Source organism: Chrysoperla carnea, chromosome 5 (assembly GCF_905475395.1).
Source record: "Chrysoperla carnea chromosome 5, inChrCarn1.1, whole genome shotgun sequence".
In the NCBI taxonomy this organism is placed as follows: Eukaryota; Metazoa; Arthropoda; class Insecta; order Neuroptera; family Chrysopidae; genus Chrysoperla; species Chrysoperla carnea.
The window spans coordinates 36440721-36456844 of NC_058341.1; the positions used below are offsets into that span (position 1 = coordinate 36440721).

General features: G+C 30.7%; 1 protein-coding gene across 1 annotated transcript; it reads left to right on the forward strand.

Annotated features, from left to right (window-relative positions):
• Positions 1-5062: 5062 nt before the first annotated feature.
• Positions 5063-6064, forward strand: LOC123301152 (tRNA selenocysteine 1-associated protein 1-like). The gene has a single exon (XM_044883885.1). The coding sequence runs from the start codon at positions 5063-5065 to the stop codon at positions 6062-6064; it is 1002 nt and encodes a 333-aa protein (XP_044739820.1).
• The last annotated feature ends 10060 nt before the right edge of the window (positions 6065-16124 follow it).

Here is a 16124-nt window from a genome sequence, read left to right on the forward strand (position 1 = left end):
TACACAACAATAATACCTTTTACCTAGCTCAAATAAATATCCGTCTAGACATTTTGTGTAAACCAGAGAGTAAGTAGTTGACTTGGAGTTGGTGTTGTGTACGAGCAACCAAAATACAAAACTTTATTATAATAGAAGTAAAAGATATAGAATACCAAACAACTTTTATCATTATGATCACACTTTTGTGTGTGATGAGCTGTGTGGATACTGTCTCTATGAATATCTCCTATACCTAAGTACTATAAATATTATTTTAAATACTTATTATTTTGATTTGAATACGTCATCACATATACATGTCATAAAATGGATGATATAAAATGAACGAGGTAGTTACGTATGAGCATATCCTACATATTATTAGAGTTACGGTCATCTATAAAGAACAAATCCTACTCTAGACAATACGGTAGAGCACTAAAAACGCTTTGACTTTGATCTCCGAGTACCGATTTAAATGCATTTCGTGACAATTTTTGAAAAATGCCCTGGAGATAAACTTTCTGGCCACGTTATCTTAGTCCCCAGGAAAATTCGATTTATTTGAGCGCAATCATAGTTCGGAACGGATTTCAGCCAATGAATTCGTTTTCTCCAAGTTCAAAATAAAATTCAGTTATTGTGAAAACTAAGAATAAAATTTGTTTAAATTTAAAAAAAATTGTCAATTTTAATGAAAAATCAAAATTTTTACCCTGAAATTACGACAATCGGATTTGAGTATGAGTGAAGCTCACTGGAAATACATTGAATATAGGGACATTTATCAAAAAAACATACATTGAATGTCAAATTTTCATGCCCAAAATGTTTTACATAACACATCGTGATTTCAAAGAACTTTTTCGTTTTTTTACTTAAAAAAAATACTTATCACGTATCACTTTACATTTTTTACGAATCTACAATGGTTGGACCTAAGCAATTACCTCGGATGTTGGCACGCTTAAAATCGTTTGACACTCAGTCTATATAACTCTAACGTCAATGGTATCACGACAATATTACATTTTATTCAAGAACTTATTTGATGCCTTTTACTATAAATCATGTTCTAAATTATTATATATATTATCTATGGTAAAATTCCGTTTAAATAGGTTTGTTCACATTTGACTGGAAAAGTTGTATACAGAAAATGATATGACATTTTATTATATTATACCACCTGACATGTATGAATATGTTTTTAACAACGTACATGTTAGTACTTATTTACTGTCATCATGCAAAATGCAAATTTTATAACAATTATTGATGTTTAATTAAATATGATTAGAGTAAATTACGGTTCAGTGCAATCATATTTTTAATATCTATTTAATTCTACAATTTACGTTTCAAAATTAAAAGTTCAACCATGAATATAAATTTTAAAAAAACTAGTGATGCTACGAATTATTTTTGAAGAGACTACTGATGGGAAATAAATTAATATTTTTTTTATCATTTCAGGTGAAAAATTATCACTCCAAGCATAGAAAAATGAAGTTTTTGAAAATCTGTTGATGTACGCATAATACAAACGTTTAAAACTCCTAATTAAACAAAGAGGAAGATACTTTTAAAGTGACGTCATTGTTGAGTATCGCCATAGATAACTCTGTTTGCAAGAAAGAGGTGCGCAACGTTCATTGAATGCTCATAATTTCTTCGTTTTTTAATCAATTTTAATTTAACTTTCAAATTTTGTTTTGGTATCAAGTCTACTTTTACATTCTTATGGATAATGTGGCAAATTCGATATCAGTCATCTACCCAAAGCTCCTGTAAATCATTTTGTATATCAAAAATTTCTATGGAATTTGTTCACAATGTATACAGGGAGCAGTGCTGGACCAAGGGTACAGGAAGTGGAGCGGGCGTTCCAGGTCCCAAGTTTCAAGAGGCGCCAAAATTCGAAAAACTATTTTTAGCATGAACAGCACAACATTAAATTCTAATAAATTCTAAAAGATAATTATTGGCTCACCCCTACAGCCACATGATGATTCGTGTACTGAACACCAAACACACAAACAATGTGTGTAAATTAATGATTTAAATATTAACATACATACAAATAAATTACAAGTACAATATATGAATAATTGTATATTTATTGCATTAAAAACACATACAGAGTAGGGCATAGAAGTGTGAAATTTGTAAAATACTGTAAAACACAAAACTATCAATTTTTCAAAATTATTTTTCGGCTATCTGAGAAGAACAAGTGAAACAAACAATTGACTGAGTTAATTGTTGAAATACCCTGTATATGAAAAGGTTGAATACCAGCATTATTTTATTATAAATTAGAAGAGTTTAGAAAACCAACACGATTATGGAGGCCTTTCGGTCGTCATTTATTTAGTTATCGAAAATTATGTTATTTTGAAAATGTTTCACAAGATCGCTAGTTGAAGCTACCTGCAATTTTTCAACTCTCCATCTTTTACGGTTTTGGAGAAATTGGACACCAAAGTTTTGTCCTAATTAGCGCCCTCACAGATAAACAGTGACGTTTACGAAAAAATGTTTCAAACAAAATTTCTTTATTTATTTAAAGGAAACATTTTTTATATTTAAACTATCTCCAACAGTTTACCCAAACGACCTATGTTGCTCGTAGGTAAACAGTGATGTTTACAAGAAAATGTTGCAAACATTTACAAGATAGAAGGTTTACAAGACCCAATTGACCTATGTTGCTCATACTAACTAGGCCTCACTTTTAACGTCCTGAGCGCACGCTTAAAAAGCTTGATATGTCTTTTCGTTTTTGAGTTATCTTGATCACAGTCGGGCAGACACACAGGCGGACGGACAACCGGAAATAGACTAATTAAGTGATTTTATGAACATCTATACCAAAATTTTGTTCATAGCATCAATATTTTTAGGAGCTACAAACTTGGAACTAAACAACATTTTTAAATTTTATTATTTTATGGTAAATATAAATTGAAGTATTTGATAGGTTTCTGTTTTACAATGTTTTCAAAATCACACGTTCCTCTGCTCCACCCTATGCATGGACAGAAACAGATAGCCATATTAAATCACCATGAAAAACATTATATCCAGTACTATTACACATGCATAATGAATGATACAATTCAGGCCCGTGTACACGGGAGGGGTTTTGGGGGGTCAAAACCCCTCCCATTAAGAGATTCTGTACATATAAATTTTGAATTAACAATATATAGTTATGTAAATGCATCTCCGGTGATTTATGAGACGCATTTCCATTGATCAATCAGATATCCCTGCATATTTTGAGCTTAGTAAATTCTTTGACTTTGTCGAGTACTTCAAACAGAAAACCGGAATCTTGGCAAAGCTATCGAACTGGCTGATGCTGCAAAACATAATTTGATTGAAAGAAGAGGAAACGCTGGAGAAGAGTTCAGAAAAATTTTCAAACCCATATCAGTGATATCTGCTACGAATACGACATAGAATTTCGAAAGCTAAGTTTCACGTCATAACAGACTCAACTCTCGTATATACAGACTGGTCAGTTAAGAAAAAGTTTATAGACCGATTTTTAAATCATCGCAATATTTTCTCAAATTTTGCTTGTCTCATTCTCAACAAAAAATTACTTGAAAAATTTTGATGAAAATCCTTGCTCGACTTTTTGAACTAGAATTTTTCATTTTACACGATGATTCCCGTGACATCTGGATCTAACAAAGTGTAAAGTAGTCATAATTCATTGATTATATCAGAAAAGTTGGCCATGAACTGTTTTACATTAACTATTTTAAATTTTTACAGAACTCTTGAATTTATGGTTCTAAATGATGATTATAGATGGAGCAGTAAATGTCAGATTAAATAAAAAAAATTTAATTTTAAAATTACTTACGTTCTACTATGAATGAGAATAGACTAAAAAGTTTAGCTATTCTATGCATCGAATCAGATGTACTTCAACGCTTAAATTGTGAAGATTTAATTGATCAATTTGAAAATCAAAAGTCAGACGCGTCCTCTCGAATTTTTAGGCTACATAAATGCCACTCATCGTCAGTTTTTGTAGAAATTTTTTTGCCAACACTGTACATATATCCAGTTCGACGATTCAAGTGTGCAAGGAAGTCATACGGATAACTACATCAGATTTTTTATTTACTTTTTATGAGAAAAGTTTCAAAGTTGTTTTATGATTTACACTAAAACACTTCTCATTGAATTTCAATTGTATTTTAATACATTTAAAATTTAGCTTAGCAAGTTTTCCCATTAAGTGTATATGACTTGTGTTAATAATCTGAACGGTAGATTAAATTGAAGGTTTTAAATTTTTATCGACACAATTTTATCAGATTATTAGTATTTTATTTTATCTGTATCCATTTTATTATTTTTAGAAAAATAAATGCTGGTAAATATGCTATGCAGTTCATAAAACTAGAGAGCTTTTATGAAAACTGCATAAAAACAAATAAAAATGGTTTTGCAATATTATTTTGCTCGATTTGAACGGACATAAATGTGATGTTGGCATTCCGTTTAACGTAAGAGATGGTTGTATAGGTTGATCCAAAGAAATATTTTTTCTTATTGTCTATAGCGAAATTAGTTTGTTTACTTTTCCCATTGGTATTTAGCTTTTTTCGAGCCATTTCTCATTTGGAACGATTTGGCAAAAAGTTGCATACAACTTTAGCAAGAAATTAAGTTTCATACATATAAAAAACAAAAACATGGAATCATATGGAAGTTATTCAATGACATCACGTGTTTAGCTATGATGTAACGCAATGCCGATTTTCGTCAAAGCTGTCATTTATTTAGATAAGGTTGACTAGAAAACTAAAATTAGATAAAATAAACTGAGAGTAAGTCATATAATATCTTTTTTTTTTCATTTTAACGGTCCATTTTTTTAACAAGTACCTAATCTTGTAGGTAATTTATTGTTTGAATTTGAAGTGATAAAAGCGAGGTTAAAATTGACATTTTTTATCATCTTAATAATTAGCAAGAATTAAATATATAAATAAACAATTTTTAAATGAAATAAATTATTTTATTAAGTTTTAAAAAATAATATAAAATTTCAATGATGACTGGAATGATACATTGTCAATTATGGATGGGCAATTTAGAACCATTCATGACAGAAAGTTTTATCATGTTAGCTTTTCAAAAAATGGGCGAACATCCACAAAATGTGAAAATAATGCGAAACAAATTTACGGGCGAACCAGCTGGATATTGTTTTGTACATTTTTCAAGCGATGAACAGGCAATCCATGCAATGCATAAATTAAATGGTAAACCTATACCGGATACCAATCCAATTATACGATTTCGTTTAAATAATGCAAGTAACACGGATCGATCACTTTTTGAACGTGAATTTTCTGTTTGGATCGGGGATTTAAGTCCAGATGTTGACGATTATAGTCTGTATCGAACTTTTGCGTCACGTTATAATACGATCAAATCTGCCAAAGTCATTCTAGATAACTCCGGATTTAGTAAAGGCTATGGATTTGTTCGATTTGGTTGTGAAGACGAACAGAAAAATAGTTTAACGACAATGAATGGTTACATTGGTTTAGGTAGTAAACCGTTAAAAATTTGTAATGCAGTACCAAAACCAAAAGGGGCGACCACAATATTATCCCCACCACAAAGTACCATCACACTATCGCCAGCACCCGTAAATTCCGCAACTCAAGCACAAACATACACGACACAATCTCAAGACTATTTACAGTATTATGATCCGTCCGCTTACTGGCAAAATTACGCTTGGAGAGGTTACTACGATCAGACACCTGATTTTTTTCAATCGACCACGGAGAGTGTGTTAATCGATACGTCTGCGCTGAGTGGTGCCTCCTCATATAATGGACATGGTATACATAATTCTCATGGTTCCTTACCAGAATCAACTCAAGCGAAAATTGATGATGATTTAGAATTAATTGAATACTCAACAAGTTTAGATGTAGATAAACTAAATAAGGAATTAAATGAACAGGATCAAGTTTTATGGGACGCCGTAGAAAATTCTAAATGGTTACCTTGTGAAGATCTGCCAGAATTTTGTTAACTTTCTTCCGTATCAACCACTTATTTTGTAATTATATTCGAAAAAAAATTTGATTTCTATGTAACCAATACAATAAATTATTAACAAATACAAAATTATTTGTTTGATTTTATATGAATTATGTGTGAGTTGGAACACTTAGAATTAATCAAATTTTTATTATATTTATATCGTTATTGTCGCCCTGGTAGCTCAGTTGGTTAAGGCAACAATTCCGTCCGCGATATGTCCAGGGTAGCGGATTCGATTCCCGCCGTCGCAACAAAAGTTAATTTAATTAATAGTTGTGATGGACTGGTGTAGTGCATGGTATAAGCATGAAGGAGGTGCACTCAGCCTCTGAAATTGAGGAACTGATAAATGAAATTATCAGCGGAAAGGTGGTAAAACACATGGTATCACATTGTTATTGTCGTTTATTTCGGTGATAGTCACCTGACGATCATAAACTATACAATTGACTCAGTTTGCGCCAATATTTGTAAAAAGTATCTTCGGAATATAATCGCGACTTATCTTTTTTATTTTTCATCCTTTATTCATTAGTTTGTGAAAAGATAGAAAAATACTCTTTTTCCTCTAATTTTTACCATAATTTGCTTAGACTGTTCAAATTCTTCTCTTAATGAAATATTCGAACAAAAATCAGCCCACCTTTACAGCACTCTCGTATTACATCGAATTTCAAACTAGAGACATGATGATTCTCTCTTGATAGGTCCGACAATAAACTCTAAAAATATTCATATAAGAATAAAACAATAATGTAAGATGATAAAAATAACAAGACACACCACTTGTGGCATTCATAAAATACATACTCGATATATTTATAGAAATGTATTTCTATTATGAATAAAATATTCATATTTGAATAATTTATTATCATTTTGACTGTAAAAGTTCCAACTCTATAAAAAAAAAACTCTAAACCCATATTAATGTATTTCATTTGCCTTTTTAAATACTAAATGGAATCATTGTGTCAAAAAAAGAGTGCGTTCCTTCGACCCCTGCTAGGAACGAAGTTCCTTACGAAACCTGTACAAAAACAAAATGTAAACGTTAAATAAACACTTGCATACAATTTTATTAACTTACTTTTCTAAATCTGTACTATACATGTAATCTGTTTTTGATTGCTCACCTAATAAAATAAAAACTAATTCACCGTGCTACAGTGATTTTGCACTTTTAAAAGGACCTAGTGTAGGTTGTAGGTCTTGGTGAGTATTGTAACTCCGTCAACGGTTTGGAAAACCAGAAACAATAAGCTTTCAGGATAAATGTATTTATCTATACTTTCTAAAAAAAGTTAGGACTAAGATTCCATTTTTCCATATTTTTACAGGCTGCATTATGGAAAGTGGAATTTTTCGAACTTATCTGCTAATTTGACTTTATTTTGAGTTGATTGGTAAAAATTCCATCTTTCTAGCATCTATCTAACAGAAAATCGTTATTTTTGGGTGGTTTTTTTCGCGCTCTCTTAACAATTAACAATCAAGCACTTAAAATGCATTAGGCTCAAAATTTTAGCGGGATATTGTTGAGTAAGCTTTACACTACAAATACAAATTTTATAGGTACCTATTAAAAATCTGATTTTTTCATAGACTTTTTGACGGATAAAAACGGAAAAATTGCGTTTTTTTAAAATTTTACGAATTTTTTACTCGAAAACTGGAGGGTTTAGAGAAAAATATCTAAGAACTTTTTTGTTACTTTTGCCCCAACTATACGATGAAATTTCCCGAAGCAATTCGGTCAATATTACTTATTTGTTTAAAGAAATTTGTTTAAACATAATCCTACTGGATTACCGACATCGATATAATGATGAGAGTTAAATTTTCTTGTTTACAAAAAGCGTTGTTACTTGAACATTTTTCAATCGATTTTGATTACCCATAGAATTTTTTACTCGAAATAAAATGTACTTTGACGATAACTGTAAGAAAGTAATTGTTATTGAGGATTTGTTACATAAAGACGTCAAACTGTAAGAAACATTAAAAAAATGGAATCTTAGAAAACTTTTATAAAGCGTCCTAATTTTTTTTGTAGAAGGTATAGATAAATTATATATATTCCGAAAGCTGCCGCTCAATGTTTCTAGTTTTCAAAACCGTCAATCCGGCAATCCAAAATCGGTTAAAAATTGACGGAGTTACAATTATTTAAGTGCGCGGAGTACACGAAAGACGGTTTTTCCACATAACTTGAAAATTTGGGGACGTTAGATAATTTTGAAACACATTTTCATGGTGTACTTACCAAGACCTACAATGTATGCCAGGTCAATCAAATAGTGTTTTCAATTTTTTTTTTTTTTTTTTTTTGTAGCACAGTGAGTTATATATAGTAATTTATTAAATAATTAACGTTCATAAATTGTTGTTCGTTTGACAACTAACAGAATAGTAATGAATTTGGTATCAAGTGAGGTGAACATATAATGGTTTCCATGGATATGGCTCATAGACACACACCTTAACACACACAGCATACCTAAAACTGAAACGTGACGATTTCTATCAGTTAGCTCACCATGCCTACTTCGTTCCAAAATTCTCTTTTTTGGATAATTTATAGTTTCTTTCCCGGGTATAATTCCTAATGGTATAAAACCATGTTACGTCAAGCAACGTCTCAAAAAAGTTGATTTTCCGATGGCTATTATAGATTTTCTTTTTTACTAAAATGAACTAGGAATGAAGTACGTTTGGCACCTGAGAGGGCGTGAGAGGTGTGGCATTAACACCTTTTCCGGTGTTAATGCCACACCAAATATTATTCTAATAATTGAAAAACCTTTTCAAATCATTAGAGAATGGCTGTATTTTTAACATGATTAAAAATAGGCTAAAAACAAAAAAATTTCAATTATTTGTTATTTATCTGTGGTATTTTGTGTGTGATCAGGTTTTCGAATACAGCTCTAAATTGAAAATGAGCATTTAACAAATTCCGGACACAAATGAAGGAAGCTATTGCAGGGCTCATAACGGTTTCTCGTAAACTCGAGTATTACACCGACTATTATAACCTCGTAATAACCTTTATCGATTAAAATGCTTCCAGCGAAAAATTTTGGGTGTGTGGCCACACTGAACTTGATCTAAGTTTTCAAGCGCAATGAAAAGCTCACTCTTCTCCATAACTGGTAATCAATAGATGACCACTTTAAATAAGAATATTTTTATTGATTAAAAAAGTATCATTTTTTGTTCGAAACATTTTTTCGCAAACCGTACAGTTTAGTCAAAAACGGATTGAAAAGTTTTACCCATAATCGTTTTTTCGTGTCAAAATTCTGCGAAATCTAGGCACTCTTCGAAAAAAATTTTCAATAAATCCAATAAAAGTGGTTTTCTTTTTCTTTAATAACCTTTTTTGTTACAATACTTAAAAGCTAGATTTTTGCTTTCAATTACTGTCTAAACTATTCGGTTTACAAAAAAATGTTTGCATATTTATAAAGAACAATTTTCGAATTTATAGCGTTCATCTTCTGTTTCTCAGTTATGAATCAGAGTGAGATTTTAATTGATTCTGAAAACAACGATCGAAATCGATATCAGAATAGGTTGTGTGCCTTTGAAACTTACTGTTTTCGTTTGAAACATTTTCCTCGATTAAATTTATTTATTGAGTTTCAAGCATATGCCAAAGCACCCTGTATAAATACATATGTATGCATATATACATATTTTATATTTTGCAATGAAAAACTGTATTTTATAGATGAATTCATTTCGTTGTATTATTGTCAGCCGTAAATAAATTTAAAATAGTTTGGTAGGTACTCGAAAACGTTCCAATTGATAGTTTAAACTAAAGGGATTTTAATTTGGTTCATTAAAAACAAACAGTTCTACATTCGCTTTTAAAAACATTAGAGCATTGGTTATGAATGTCAGATAATAAAAAATTATTAGGATTTACAGTAAAGAGCAAAGAATACGAAATATTTTTAATATACAGCATATTTCATCAAGGAAAAGCAATTCTATACGTCAATCATAATAGCGTATATTTATGGCTACTTTCAATAATCATTGCAAATACCTCGGTTTCAATTGATTAATGGTAAGTAAGCAGGTGGTCTAAATTGGAACTACTGAAAAAGTTGTCCATTACCGGAGTATAGTACAAATTTTTATCGCCAGTTGGCGGGATTAAAAACATGATAAGTACAAATATTGACATCTGGTTGTCGAAATTGTAATTACTGAATTCGGGTCTTTTTCTGATTTTAATTAGTATACGAATTTTTATCGACAGTTAGCGAGTTGCAACTTCCAGTTATCAATTGCAAATATGTCAAAAGTGATTTTATATAAAATTTTTATATCTACATTTTATTTAAAACTTTTCCATATCTTCGAGGGAGGGTTCGAGAAATATTATGTACGCTTATGTAGGGAGCGGAAAGGGTTAAAAAATCGTCAAAATTATGCTTACATAATTACTGAATGGTCACTTACGCCCATGCATTCTTCTTGAAAACAAAGTAATAAACACAAAATGCACGGTAGTGAGGAAATCTAAGCACTACTACTGGATCACCTGGTGGCTCAAATCTGATCTGCTGGCTCGGACTGCTACTGTTAGGATTAAAATATCGTCCAGATGTGAATGTTTTACACATTACTATTATGAGGTTTTTGGTATTAATGTCAAACTTCGGAAATACTAAAGTGTAACGCTGTATCATTTTAGATACCATAATGTGAGTATTTCAATAACATTCAGTCAGTACCCGTTAATATCATGAATAAACAAGTGATGATGAATATGACCCTTGGTCATATATTTTACTAGATAGGCCCAACGTATACCAAGTATGTACATTTTTGCTTCACAGAAAAGATTAACAAAGACAACAATACAATATTCAAACAACTGACAGAGAAACATAATTAGAGAGAATGGTATTCAATGCGCATAATCGTATTGACGGAAGTCAGTTGCTTCAATAGTTACTTTTTGTTTAATTAATTCTGTATACAAGTTCTAAAAAATGGTTAGATATTGTTTTTTTTGCAGAGAATATTTTAAAGCAGACTTGTATCACAGGTTAGTAAAGTTTAATTATTAAATAATATTTATTAAATGACAATTATTATGTTGTAAATACGCGCCCGGATATTATATAGTATATTAAGACATGCGCATTAATAACCATACTCTCTCATTTTCTATCCTTCTTAACCATTTTTGAGAGGTGGTTCTCACTCTGTTGTCACTTCCATAGTAAATATTAAAAGATATGACCTTTAGAAGCAAAATGAATTTCTTTCTGATAAAGTATTTAATTGTTAGTCTTAAGATAGTATGGTCACGCAAGCAAAATCATAAGAAATCTTCAAAACTTTGAATGTCAGTAATAAAAAAGCCTATTACACACGCTATTAAAATTTGAAGAAAATTTACCACGCCTAGAATGAGATAATTGTAATTAAAAATGACATTTTTAACACAAGAAGCATGGGAGAAAAGTGGGAACATCACTATTTACCCGTGAAGGCGCAAATTAGGTTAGGAACATATAGTATGTATACACGTATTGTATTTGTGTGTAAGAGGAGTGGATATCTTTCTTTACTTATATGACGTAAGAAAATAAACTATTGCGTAATCAACACTGTCTATATATGGTATTTCAACAATTTACGCAGTCAAGTGTTTTCACTAATTATACCATGTATATGAAATATACCATGGTGTACCAAGTTTAGTCCCAAGTTTGTAACAATTAAAAATATTGATGCTATGGACAAAATTTTGGTATAGGTGTGTTCATAACATCACCTAAATAGTCCATTTCCGGTTGTCTATCTGTCTGTCGTCTGTCCGTCTCTCATCACTATAACTTAAAAAACAAAAAGAGATATAAAGCTGACATTTTTATAGCATATTGAGCACGTAAAGAGCGCAAATTGTACAGTCTATATATGGTGTTTCAACAATTAACTCAGTTAATTTTTTATTTTCACTTGTCTTTATTTCGGTTTTCCGAATGAAAGCAATATTTTTCTATCAAAAAGTTAAAAACATGTAAGTGACTACTCTATAAGCACAATTGCATTGAATAATAATAATGTGTTTATCTCACACAACATTATAAAATGTCTGTATGTATGTATGTTTGTATGTTTGTTTATTTGTTTGTTGTCACGCTACGCTACTAGTATTTTCTGTTGTCTGTTGTTATTTTAATGTAAAATTATTTTGCATAAACTCGTACAATAACAATAACAACAACAACAACAAGAGTAACAAACACACAAGTACTACAAACGTAGCCAGGGTACTGATAAAAAGCAAGCTTTGTGTACATTTTATGGGTACAGTTAAAATCATTTAATATGATATGATATTGAAAAGTTTGGTCGTAAAAACTTCCCCTCAAAACACAAGATCAAGATAAAGAAAACGCTGATAGTAGTGACAAAACCTACGAATATCCCAGATTATAGCTAAATGTGCGCCTACGAAGCCAACATTTTTTGTTTGAAGCGTAAACTAATATAATTATCGCTATGAACGGACTGTATAGACAGGTTTTAATGCATTACTTAAACAAATGAAAGCGATTTTCTTGAGAACCGCACTTAGGTTTTGGACAAACCGCTATATTCGACTAATGCATTAAAAAATATGATCGATGGAGTTACAAAGAGAAATGAGGAGAAGATCCAGGATCGAATTAATAATGTCATTTTGCTAAAAATAAATAGGAATGCGATAAAGAGACTACTAATTCATAAAAATAGACCTTCGCCACTGGAGTCAATACGGAAAACTGTGCAGAATTCAACGTCATTAAATACAGAATGGCAAGTAATCGCACAAAATGCGAAGAGAGAGAAGAAACAATAAAAAATTCCCTTGCGGTCATCGTCAACGTCATTAGAGAACGTTATAGATTATTGAGAGAAAATTTTGTTTTTGTTTGTAAATGTTTTAGAAGACACACAATGCAATTTGTTTAAAAACAAAATCCATATCCTTCAAAACACAATTTTCTTAAATTTTCTATGTAGGTACATAGTTTAAAGTGATAAAAGATCGTTTAGAAATTAATGGGGTTTCTTTTTACAGTTTATTCATAGACTTCTCGATTTCTCTTTACCATATTGTTAAATGTGGAGTTACCTTACTCAATTTTGTACTTGTAGCGTAGAATTCTTTTTGACATAAAACCATACCTGAAATGAAAGAAAAGGGATCGTTAATAATTGTTGTAAGTAAATATTTTCCTAAATACTTTTTTTGGGATATTCAATACCAAATCATGATAGAGGGTATCCAACGAATTGCCTTGAATTTGAATTACAAAAGCACCAATTTTTACAAAGTGTCGAGAAAAATTATTTTGAATTTATTTTTCAATTATAATTATTTTTAAATTTCGGAAGAAAAAACTATTTATAGTTAAGGCTGCTTACTTCTTTCTAAGTAACTATTTCTTGAGTCAATGACACTTAATTCAAGAAAAAGCTGTTTTCATCCAAGAAAATATTTACTTGCTACATATTTTCTTGCAACTAGTACTTTTTTCGCAATTCAATAATTTGTGATTTATTATCTTATAAGGTGTAGCTGCTAGTAGCAATCTCATTGTCACTTTTCAGCGATTTTTCTTGAATATTCGACATAAAACATAAACGATTTTCTTTAAACAGTTTTCACTATATTTTTGTTATACCGTTTATACATTGTAAAACAGTTTTCATTAGAATATATTTTTATTTTCTACATAGTGTTTGTTGTAAAGAAGAAACACAACAACTTTGTTTTCATAGAAATTTTAGAATAGTTTAATTAGTTTTTCCTGTGTATAGATATAAATGTCATGACACTCTATGCTAAGTAAGTATTTTATACATTGTATGAAATATAAACTGTACAGTTTACAATTGTTGATTTTATACGACTTAGAAGTTAAAGCATCATTTAAGAATGTAACAGACATAAATTACTTGTTTGTTATGTCGGTTTTCCACTTAACGGACAAAAAAAAAACTGAAACTAGAGTCGAAAAAAACAAAACTGTAGCTTTTTACAACTTTTTGGAGGCTGGCAATGTACAATTGACTATGCCAATTATCTATTACAGTTTCAGTTTTTTTTTTTGCAGTTTTGTGGCAGTTTGTGTTTTATTTTCGTTTGTCCGTTTAGTGGAAAACCGGCATTAATATATATATTAAAGCCCAACCCTAGTAACTCAGTTGGTTAAAGTGTAATAAAATTCCGTATACGTGAAATTAATTTAAAAACTGTAGTAGGTGTATGAAGTAGGTGAATTCAGTCTCTCAAAATCATCGAGGAGCCGAAATTATCAGCGGAAATGTGGTATCACAATGGACCATATGATCTTATCTTGTATATTCAATTATACCTCAACTTAAGATAAAAAACTAATCAATGAAAAAATAAAGAGATGATATCCGAGACAAAATATGTTATGAAAATATATGTATATTTCTGATCATGGCTATGATAAAAGGTATATATTTTTCTACCATTGGTAAACAACTTTTAGTAGCAGTACCTGTGCGTTATATTCGAAGTAGATGGTGAAAATATTTTTTCTCCCAACCGGACGGAAAGTGTACCGCTGGGCTAAACAAAGTTGCCGTTGTCGAGCAGAAAAAAAATATGTTTGTCACTCTCAGCTTCATGAAATCTGTTATAATCTAACCTGTTTGAATCAATTACCAGTTGAAAAATCGGATCACTTTTTCATGCAGATTTCCTTGAAATTTACCAGGTGGTCGAATGGGAGCAGTTTGCGAAAGAAAAAAAATTATGAAAATTATTCCGTGGGTACCTATAAGAAAAATAAATCTACAATCACTGTACAGGGTGCATTTCGAAGAGAGTTCAACCTAAAATCAGCACACACAATGCCAGGTTCAATCGAATGCTTAAAGCACAATGTTTACTTTGTAAAATAAAAAGCTTCGAACGATTAAATGTTGTAATTACATCTATGAAACTAATTTAGAATCAACCCTTAACACTTAGAACTCTTTTCGGTCGTCTAAAGGTTTCTTTGGTGATTTGAAGGCTGCCTTTTTCACCAAGAACTGTCTAACTTTTTAATTCCCATGATGTACACATTCTAGGATATGTTGCGTCAATAAATCCATGGACCCAAACTTTCTGTTGCGTCGATGTGGGGCTCCTGAGTCGATGTGGGGCATTTTCTGTCATAAGACATAAGAGCGGCAATTTTCGAGATAGAGGGGGGGGGGGATAAAATAAATAAAATTGAAAAAAGTTTCTGCCCCTTCCCGCCTGCTATCAATCTTACCATGTTATCCCTTTTCGGGAGTTTGGGGAGAGAGGGGGGATATCTACCAGTATATCATTAGGAAGTTTATTTGGTAAGGGGCAGAAAGTTTTCTCAATTTTTAATAATTTTATTTCCTTTGAAAGAGTGAATGAAATCCTTTTAGTTTGCCTATGATTTTTATCAGAGAAGATTCAAAATGTTTTTAAAAAAATTTCGCTAGTTGAGAAAATTCTTAATAATTTTCTAGAGCTCAAAAAACACCATTGTTTTTTTTGAACCCCCAGAAAGTATACCGCTTATATTTATACATTCACGTACGTACGGTGGTGGTTACTAAACCTTATAAAAATATCACATACATATATTGTTTCTAATGCAATAAAAATAAAATGTACATAAATTTAAAATATAAATCATAATAAATTACCATTTTTATCTAAACATACTGTATATCATCATCATTTTAGAAATTCAATTTGTACATTGCCATACATGAAGTTGGTTCGACTGCAAGCGCAGATCCAAAGAGAGGCAATCGGAGCAATAACAATCTCAAAAAAACTAAAAGACAACTATTTTAAGTAAAAAAATAAAATATTAAAAAATTTTTAAGATTTTATTTACTTCTTCAAGTGGAAAAAACAGTTTTTTTTATGGCTTTGATGAAAAAAAAATCACTTTCTGGAGTAATCTTGGCCAAAAATACAAAAATGGGTTCTTTTAACGAATATATCAATAGATTCCACTAAA